Here is a 10,700-nt window from a genome sequence, read left to right on the forward strand (position 1 = left end):
GACCCTCCTGTTCCCCAATGTCTAGAGGCCTTGGTTTGGAGTGATATAAACTGGGACTGGAATAGCTGGGCCTGGAGGAACCACTTCCAAGATGGCTTCTCACTCCCATGCCTCATGCCTGGGCTGAAGGACTGACTCAGCTGGGAATGTTGGCCAGAATGCCAACATGTGGCCTTTCCAGTATGGTGGTCTCAGGGTAGTCTGTTTCTCACCTGACCATGCTGGGCTCCAGGAGTAAGCATTTCAGTGACCAAGGTCATGGTCTTTGATGACCTACCTTTAAGAAGTCACACAGCATCACTTCCATGAACTCTGTGGACCACTGAAGTTCAAGGGAGTAGATATTGACCCTACCTTGTTTTCAATGGAGTACCAAAGAATTTAGGATCATGCTTAAAACTGACACATCTGACTCATCATCAGTTTCACCACTAGAAAGTATATTCTGTGACACAGGGATTTTTGTCTTCAGTTTTGTCCACTCCTCTATCTCTAGTACCAATGGCATCCCATAGGATGAGTGATCCAAAAGAGCANGGCAAACACACTAGCGTGCACATGGGTGCCCACGTACACACATCCACCCCAGGACTAACCCCTGGCTCCAGACAAGCCAGCTTCAGACTTGCAGAGCAGGAGAAGGAGGCGGCCAGGGACCACACTCTGGGTGGCTGGGGAAACCATCTCAGGATCACACTGAGCAGAAGAGCTGCCCAGAAACACATGGATACTTCAACTGGAAGTGAACACGCTGGACACTACCAGGGTCAAGGGCACTAAACCATCACAAGCCATCACTGAAGGAGAATTTTTTGATAATCTTTTCCCTCCTTGGTTTACATGATCTGTGGACAAATAAGAGAGCTGGATGTGATGCTGATGCAGTGAATGTTGGGTATAATCAGGTGCATCGCTCCAGGTCGTTTTTTAAAACCCTGCAGGCATATATATTGGCACTTTAAGATGGCCAGAGGCCAGATTCTAGCAGTCCACGAACAACACAAAATTACAATTAACTAAGAAGATAGTATGTGATCAAAATAGAGCAGGTAAAGTATATTTTACACTAAAAAAAAAAAATCAATAGATGAATGTATTTTATTACATTAACATGTAGTGCCACAAACTAATTGTTTTCCCATTCATCTAAAGAATTGTTTGGTCCTCTTTTCATAGGAAAAAGGGAATAGGAATTTTATACAGTACGACTTAGGAAAACAAGGAAATGGTGGGGATCACAAGCTAAGTGGTGAGAAAAAAGTTGACTTTTTTAAACTGTGCATTCTATTGTGCCATCAATTAACTCATTTGTAGTACGGGGCGTTTTTAGGTTTCTTTTTTAAACTGTTTTATAATAGTTTGAATTAATAGGCCTGTGACTTTTTTCTAATGGCAATAACATTTTATAATTTACTTAACTTCTAAAAGAAGTGTCTGTGCTGCAATATTTTGTCTTCTAAACAAAAGAATAAAATCTGGTATGGCAGAAGTCACAGCCTAAACAAACATCCAGTTTCTTATTTCTCCATTTTACATTGACATTTTGCAGTGTTTAATATTTAACAATCTTATGAATTAAGATTTAAGAAAAAGCAATGCCCAGAAATATAATATTTAAAGGAAATAAGAGCTAAACAGGACTATTGTCTACTTCCTAAATTATTACTTATAATGAAGCAAAACTTCTTTCATAATTGTACACTGAGGTTTATCTGTTATTTTTTTGGGGGGGAGGGGTTTCTGTTTGAAAATTACTCATTACTTTAAACTGTTTCTATTTGTTAAAATAAAGCCCTAAAGGAAATTTGAGGTGATTCAAAAATTTTCTTAAGAAGGACAAAACTGAGAAGTCAATGGGGCAGTTGGAAAAAAACACCAATTCTCCCCAGCTATGTAGACAGACGCAATTCTAAAAACCACAAAGCCCTAATAAGAACTTGGCTCTTTTAAGCATATAGTTAAAAGCTGAATGCTGCGTTTTTGCCTGTACATAATTAAAAGGTTGAAAGAAATTAGAAACTGCCTACAGCTTCATTCATTACAAATGACCTGCACTGATCACATATCTGCAGTGAGCTAAGCATCAAGCTGGTAGGACCCAGATGCACTCCTTAGAGTTCACACTGCTTCGGCAATTGTTTTCAAGCATAGAATATAAGTTCGGGGATCTGCCCTCCCTGTACTCCCGTGCCATTGGTGCTATCCGAGGAGCACTGAAACTGGACAGTAACTTTGCCACACTGAACCTCTGTCATGCCTTCCTGTCCGAAGTAGCTGAGTTCATTGCCATCCAGTATCACGCTGGCTGTGTAGAAGGTGTCTGGCTCGATCTGCACTGGGTACTCAAACCACACGGGGAAGGTATTGCTGGAGCCATCTGAAAAGTACTTGCTCAAGTTCTGCCCCAGGACAACGCCCTGCCGCTTGAGTTCAATCTTGGCGCTGTACTCCGCAGAGCCACAGCTGGAGCCATACAGCCCAAAGCCAGCGATGAACACTCTTTTATCCACTGCAAACTGGATGCTATCACAGCGGCCCCGATAGCGCCACTGGTTGCTCCGATAGGCACACGACTGGAAGCGGTGACAGCGCTGGGGGACAAGGCCCTTGCGGGCTTTACTCACAAACTGCAGCTCAGGTTTTTTGGCCGCAGTGTACCAGAGGAAGATGTCATTGGTCTCATTGAGAGTCAGGACTCCAGACTGCGCAGCACCATTGGCAAAATCGTCCAGGGCCATCGTAGGTATGCGGATTAAGTAAAGTGCCTTTCCCAGGACCTTGCGCTTGTTTTCAATGCTCAGAGCTAGATCTTGTCGCTGGCATTCTACTTCAGCCCAGTTGAGAGCTGCCTCAAAAACCACAATTTCTTTGGCATTCAAAGTTTCCCTCTGGAGGATACTCTCTAGTGTCTGGAAGTCGATATCACAGAATCCCTCAGACTTGAGAGCTAACTCAGCCTGGGCATCGATCACCTCCCAGCAGCGCTGGGTCAGGTCTGGCTCTTCGAACAGGCAGCTCTGAGAGAGGAGCACACAAGCGTTCTTGGCACTCAGGCTGGTCTCCAGGAAATTAACGCAGGCTCTGGCGAGGTGAGGGACAATGTACTTTTTGGCAGCATAAAGAGTAGCCAGCACTGTGTCAGCAGCCAAGTCAATTTCATCACAATAGATATATCTGGAAGAGTGCACAGCATGTAAATGGAATTTTCAAAATGACTGTGTCCAACAAGAAAAGATGCAACTACTTTCAAGTTAGTTCCAAGAAAATCATCTTTGGTGACAGTTATTACAAAAATGATTAGGGATTAAAGAAACATCTGAAATATGTTCATAAATTAATATTTCAACTCCTTAATATTTCAAGTAGTTTGTATAATTAATTTTCTGTTATTGTTCTAGCCTCTATTTTATAAGCTGCATTCAATGTCTTCAAAAAAAACAAAAAACAAAAATAAAGCCAGAAGAAGACACTGGAACTGTTTTGAGAAAGAATTGCATATCAGAGATAGTTGATATTAGAACAAAACAGCAAAAGTCTATTACATATGCTACTTTATATATTTAATGAAAAAATAATTCCCCTGTGTTTTAGAACTAAGATGTCTATAAGTTTTACTTTAAAAAATTTCTGTACATTCAGATAGAAATAAATGCCTTTAATACTATAATGTTAGCAACGACTGCATCTTGATACTTTTACCTAAGTATGACTTGGATTTCTCCAAAACACAAAATAAAACCTGAGGTGAAATAAGATACTTTTCAAGTAGTTCCAAGTTCAATAGGTTATCAAATATAGACTTCAATGCTGTCTCCCATGTACCTTTACACAGAATCCAATACAGGCTTTGCATCTTTTTTATTTTATTTTTTTTAACTCTAAACTCTTTCGTCTCACACATTCCTTTCCACCTTTAAAATTAAAGAATACACTGTTTCCAGGTATATTTAATTAAAAGACAGTAAAAAAAACCTAAATATGCACTATTTCTGTGACTCTGTAAAGCATCCCTTTATCAGGAGATAAAACACTTCTAGGTGTTCTGGGGACAGTGGCAGGCTCTCAGAATGGTAAATAAGGGTGGCAGTCATATACTTCTTTTAGATTGCTGTGGTTCACCAAGAGTCAGTGAGAACTATATATGGGTGAAAAATACATGCTGATAACACTTCATTTTTAAATTTTCTGTTTAACTACTTGCTGTGCAGTTTTCCTTTAGTTATTACATTTCAACTTAGTGAAATGCACATAACAAGAAATTAGTAATGTCTCCTATAAGAAAGTAAAAACAAACAACAACAACAACAACACAATGATGGCAAGATGGCAATATGAAAAATGTCCACAAACACAAATGGAATATGTCCTTTTGCTCCCAGGAAGCCCTTTCTCTTCTCTGATAGGCTAAGCCATCTACTAGTGGCAAGCCTGCCTGACAAAACACCTGCAGCTTGGGGACACTCTAACCAGAGAAGAGGGATCGTGGGGAGGATTCTGACACATAGGCCCCTAGAACTGTCAAGTGAGCAGTCTTCCCTTTTTCTTGACAACCCCCTTTCCAGGAATACTGGCTACTCACCCACAATGCAGGCAAGAGGAAAACCTGGCCTCCACGATCCCTGGTGACAATGTGGTACTGATCCACTATGGCATGATAACAAATGGCACCTTACTACTATATTTCTGATTCTTACCACTTTACGTGGATGGCATGTCTAATTTTAAAAGATGTATTGATATATATTCTAGGCAATACATTTGTGAGAAAAGATGCTTGTCAAATGACCAAATGACTTAGGTGAAATGTAACTGATTTTTTTTTAAAGATTTTATTGGGGAATTGGGGGAGGGGAACAGCATTGGTGAAGGGGAACAGACAAGTTGCTGTTCTTTTGTTCTTCAGTCTAGTTGTGGAGGATGCTGCTTCACTGGCCCATGTTGGCAATGTGATCATTGTGCTTGTCCTGGCTGAGGCAGTCGCTTGCCAGCCATTGGACGGCCACTCACGGCGGCTCACAGCGGCTCATGGCAACTCATGGCAGCTCACAAAAGCGCACACCAGCTGCCGGCCAGCCCCACTGCAGCCTACACCGTTGCCGGCGATTCACGGCAGCCCAGCTCCAGGTCGAGCTGTTGTTCACCATCTTAGCTGTAGAGGGCGCAGTGTCACTGGCCCTCATGTGGGACCTGAACCGAGGCCCTGCTGCTCAGAGCTGGTGTCCCAAGCCAACTCTTAACCAATGCGCCACTCAGCCAGCCCAAAATGTAACTGAATTTTATACGTTTCCTAGTTATATATATACCTGGAATGACACAACACTACTCGACTGCAATGAAGTCAAAATGCTGAACTAGTGTTAGCATTCTCTGCAAAAGATAATGTCAAATATACAAAACTGGCTTGATGGGGGTATGGGGAAGCCTTGCAGGTAAAATTGGTTTCTGTTCTTTTATCTCTAAAAGATTACAAAGGTCACAAAGTACTGGTTGGTTATAAAGTGGTGGATTAGCCTGACATTTTGATACTTCATACTTTCACTTGCCTTTAATTTCCCTATCTTCCATTGTGAAAGTTTAAGTCAGCGGCAATTCGATTTCAAAACTCTAATGCAAATAAAGAATTAAATGCTTTTAAGTTCTACAACTGTAACAGTGAAAATGCTCAGCCTCTCGGACTCCATCTTGTTCAAGCCAGCTTCGTTCCCATTGTCTTCAGGTTAATAGCTTCTGCTTAGTCTTACATATAGACATGCTAATCGATACAGGAATTTTGCTTGTGGCTTGAGTTTTACAAAAACAGCCCCCTACCAGAAACTGCCTGTCCCGAAGAAATAAGGGAAGTATATACAAAATAATGATTGTTTATCAAAGATTTTCAGGAACCTGTGACTGGACTCACATTAACTAGAGCCAATAGTCTAAGAACAAAGGAGTTTCCCAATCTTCCTCCAACCCCTGCTGGCACCCAGATGTCTAGTCTTCAATTACCTCTTGTCCCTCCTGTCTCCCCTCTTTTCCTGACAAAAAAGAAAGCTGAATTCTGTACTTTAACATGGTTCTTTAGGACGCTAGTCTGCCATCTTCTCAGCCTGCTGGTTTTCCGAATAAAGTTGCTTTCCTTGCCCTAGAACCTTGTCACTCAACTCATTGGCCTTCATGCTGCTATCAGACAACAGATAGCAACATTTTAACCATGGGTGGAATTACTGTCCAACTTGTTGATACATTGAATGATTTTTTTCAACAAACATTATACTTATTCTAGTGAACCAAAATTCCTATAGTAACAGATAATCTTGAACTCTGATATACTTGGTGTGCTAGAGTAAGGATTTAAAAAAAAATTATATAAATATGATTTAGAATAATGACTGGATTTAATCACATAGTAGACGATCACTAACATCAGTACATGCAAAGAAGTGGATTTTATTTACCTTCTTAACATGTACTGGATTCTGAAAGATCCGTGAGATACACAACTACTTTTTAAGAAATATATATACCTTATAGTTTTACATTTCTATATTACCAATTAAAGTTTTTCTGTATAAATCCATATAAAGCTACAGGAAACTATTTATAGCTCTCAAAAATTTCTCCTGGACTATCAAATGCAAATGCTTCTCATCTTTGAGAAACTGTATCTGATTTTGCATAAGAGTATGTGTATGTGTGTGTGCGCGTAAAGATCAGATTAGTTCTCGGATAAGTTTTACATTTGCTGACAAGAAATAATAATTCCTAAAAAATTAGAAATCTCTTAACTGGTGGCATTTAAGCAAGGCATATAATTTCCAGAATTGTGAAACAAATATATATGTCTTTAAAGACTTCTCACACACAATGTTTTCAAAGAGAACATCCTCTATTAGATAATGCCTACACCAGAAACTCATTTTTCTTTAATTCTAAGTCATTAAAAATCAAATCACTACACATGCCACTTGCCCCCCTAAATCCTATGCCAAAGGTGTGATTATAAATGCCTACATCGTTCCACTGAAAGATGCAATTTACAAGGTAAGCAGCACCCTCTGTCTCCATCAGTCTCCCTTTTCTGTTACACAGAACTTATATTTAACTGTGAAACCAGCAGAGTACAAGTACAGCATAAACAAACTCTTTCCAAACATATGAATGATGCTTACTTCAGCATAGCGAGAAAAGCAGCAGGTTCGACATCTGGTATACGGATTTCATCTTTGTCCTCAGCAAGTTCTCCGTAAAACATTGCATGGAACACAGAGCTCCCAACAGCTAAAACATACTGTGGAGAAAGGGAAATCTTATTTCATGCTCTAAATTGAAGCGTTTTCAGCAAATCAATCCAGAAAAACAACTTTAGGCAATCAGGTTCAGTGGACACAGAGCACCTAAACAGGCTCTCTTGTCAAAGCCAAGGTACAATATATCTCGCTGTGGAAGAACACGATAGATGTTCATGCAAACCGGTCTCTATGCTGCTAATTATCTCAAGGATTTAACAGATTAATGTACAAGTTCCCTCATAACAAAATAAACAAACACAAGAAAAGCTTACCTAACTGACTTCTCGGGGAAGAGCAAACACAGGACTTTCTTAACCTGTCACAACAACTTCCCATGACTGGAGAGTTAAGAGGGCATGTTTTTGTGTGGGATATAAAGCAGGGTAGAAGGAACAAAGAAAAAAATTAAGCATGGCCAAGGCCCTTTGAGAGGCTGCGCTTTCTTCGTGATCGGGTGAAACATGCACTGCCTGCCATCGGCAAGCTGCCCACCCCAACTTCCAGGCTTATGGAGAGGGTCCCTCTTTGTAAATCTGAGGACTAAACCGGTAATGCAGCTGTTGCTTACTTTGTGTCCTGGCAACCGCTGAGTCCCACCTGGTGGCCCAACCACAAAATGTACATCTGCCATCAAATCATTATTGAACATCACCGCATTTCTATAAACAGAGGCAATTCATTAATTCACAGCAGCCTAGCATTTTTAACACTCCCATCCCCAACATACAAAGCCCGGAAAATATTCTCAAGCTAAGCAACAGTTTAATAACTTCAGGGCAAAACTACAAATAAAGGTTCCAACTGAACAACTGTGTTTGTAATCACTGCAAACATGGGAAGTAACTAAAGTAAAAAAAAAAAAAAGTTATCCAAACTTTTCATCCGACTACAGGCAAATAAAAGGTTTTTATCTTCTATGGCCCCTAGACACACCCTTGTCACTTAAATGTTACAGCTTGCAAAAACATTTTTATCTAAGAGGAAAACAGCTGCACTGTTTTGGAAAAGGTACAAGGCAGCTTTCCATTACCAATAAAGCTGCTGGGAAAAGAGGAAACACAGATTTATGTTAAAATACAGTACGGGTTGTGCAAAAGCAGAAACTTCAACACAGGAAAACTTTTCAAGTAAACACGCCGGCCCGGCATTGAACTTACCTTTCTCTGATGGTGGGATAAAGACCCTGCCAATTCGGGGCCGGGATCAAGTTGTTGTTACTGAGGTTCTGCTGGTGGTACTGCTGAACGGTGCTGCTGCTGGAGGGGGCGGGTTTTTTGCGGGGGAATATATCAGCAGCCATCTTCTTCTTCTTTTTAGTCTTCAAGGTAATTATTTCATAACAAACTGGGGGCAACTTGCTGCTGCCGCCGCTGCTGCCGCTGCTGCTGCCACTGCTGGTATTTGTTTTCTTCGAGCTTTTTTTGGACCTGTTCTTTACCGTCTCTGGAAGCATCAAGAAGAAGGTGAGACATTTCATGTTCTTTTCCTTGTCATCTACCATGAGTACAGTTTGTCTCTCTTTAGAGCTAGATATCCCAAATTGGTGCAAACATCAAGGAAAAGAGGCTAGCACGAGCTAAGATGTTAACAGAAACCAACCAGCTGATATTTTGCTTCTTTTCTCAGCCAGGCAAGGTGACCTTTTCACTATGTTGAATACAAACTGGCTTTAAGTTTTATCCAGTACTGGGTCTGTTAAATATATCTCCATCATGATTCCTGTTTCTCTTATTTGCTCATAAAAATAACCCAGTTTCCTAGATAACCTGAAAATGCTACAGTGAGCAGAGATGACAGGCAGAGAGCCGTAGCACTTGTTTTCTGAATTAGGTTAGCAAGATGTGCTGGAGCCGCGCGAGTCTGTTCAGCCGGCTGAAGTTGTGTGGTGAATGGATCGGAGGAGTAGGTATTACAGCCCTGCAGATGGAGTCAGACAGCCAGTGCTCAGAGCCAATAGCTGAAGTCACCAATCATGATTGGACCAAGCAAAACAGTGACACCTATTGTAACGTGCACAGTTCTGATATTAAAGGAACAGCAGTTGCATTCTGTCTACTGTATTACTGTATATTTAAATAACATAAACAACTTATGAAATACATCTGAAAACAGGAAGAGGTTATGCTCACAGGTTTCTTTCTCTTCAGACGTACATTTTTTTTATTTCCCCAGTTAAACAAGCAGGATCAATTAACAAAGGGTAGGGACTGTTGTCTACTCTATATCTCTAGTAAAATCTTTATCCCATCAGCATTTAGTTTCAAATACTTCAAACAAAATCCTCCATTTTACCAGCTAAGAGGAATTATTAATAGCAAAAGCATACTAAACACATTTATCACAGCTTAATGGGGAAAATGTTATTTTTCTTTTTCTTTTTTCAGTCTCTGAATGGAAGTTACAGTCTAGTATAAAATAAGAGATGAGGTCATGTATTCATTTTACCTCCCAGTGTTTTCTAGCTCCTATAATGATTTTGACAGGAGTCCCAGATCACAAAATGCTGTTAAATTAGACTAAGATTATACCAGTAGGCTTAGTGGCACTGAAACATAAGGTAAATTTTAGGTGTAAAAATAAGATTCAAAGAGACAAATCTAAATCTGGTAATCAGTGTTTAAAGGTTGTAATTCCCTAAAAATATGTCAGGTGGGGCCCTGTTCAGGATTTCAAAATCCAAACTAAATATTATGGCTACATTTAGACTTGTCATAATTTTTAATCCACAATTTGTAACACAAAATCAATCATAAGGCTATTCAAAATAATAAATGTTCTGATGCTGCCTAGTTAAAATGCAAATGGGTTCTCTCTGCTTTGAATCAGAAGAACATATACTATGTGGTTTTTATAGATGTGTTTCCTCCAGTAATTTCTAGCTTTAGTAAGAAAAAACAAAACCACCTGCTGTAGGTTCCACACTTAGTTATTTTTTTCTAAAGAGAGACTAATGAGGAGATTTAATCTCACCCATTTATTTGGATGACTCTCATTTGCTCCCAGTGCAGCAGCCATTTGCTACCCTCTATCTAATGCGTCCTTCCTGACCACAGCCCTGCCAGCTGCACAACACTCATCTGAGTAACCAGTGCAGGACAGTGAAGGCTCAACACGTGGGAGCTTCCACTGTTATTACAACTAGTCATCTACTAAAGATAACATGCCAGAAACCAGACTTTAGATCCCTGGGACTCTAAATCACTAATCTTATTCAAGGAATATCCTCTTTATCATCATTGTTTTTCTTAAAACTGTTTGCAAAGCCACTGCAAGACAGACTAGACTGTGTGTGTAGGAGAACCATGGTCTTTGGCAGGTTACTCATCCCAATTTTACATGGACCCTAAAATGCTGTTTACTTACAATTATCATGCTTCCATTCACAGGGCTATTACTACACACATACATATTCACACACTTCCAAATTAC

The 10,700-nt window shown here is 40.1% G+C and overlaps 1 protein-coding gene across 5 annotated transcripts in view; it reads right to left on the reverse strand.

The window, feature by feature from the left end:
• Window positions 1-543: 543 nt before the first annotated feature.
• BTBD3 (BTB domain containing 3) overlaps window positions 544-10,700 on the reverse strand; it is a 33,029-nt gene continuing 22,872 nt past the window's right edge. For 3 of the 5 annotated variants that reach the window (XM_019635255.1, XM_019635258.1, XM_019635256.1), the window contains 4 exons: window positions 8,429-8,714; window positions 7,840-7,930; window positions 7,152-7,270; window positions 544-3,174 (listed from right to left, as the gene is read on the reverse strand). In XM_019635255.1, coding sequence (XP_019490800.1) covers window positions 2,142-3,174; window positions 7,152-7,270; window positions 7,840-7,930; window positions 8,429-8,571 — 1,386 coding nt within the window. In that variant the 5' untranslated portion in view covers window positions 8,572-8,714 and the 3' untranslated portion in view covers window positions 544-2,141. Of the gene's footprint in view, window positions 3,175-7,151; window positions 7,271-7,839; window positions 7,931-8,428; window positions 10,664-10,700 lie in introns of those variants that run through there. The other 2 variants (XM_019635257.1, XM_019635260.1) reach the window with 2 other exon arrangements.

This window comes from Hipposideros armiger, unplaced genomic scaffold, assembly GCF_001890085.2.
Source record: "Hipposideros armiger isolate ML-2016 unplaced genomic scaffold, ASM189008v1 scaffold_20, whole genome shotgun sequence".
In the NCBI taxonomy this organism is placed as follows: domain Eukaryota; kingdom Metazoa; phylum Chordata; class Mammalia; order Chiroptera; family Hipposideridae; genus Hipposideros; species Hipposideros armiger.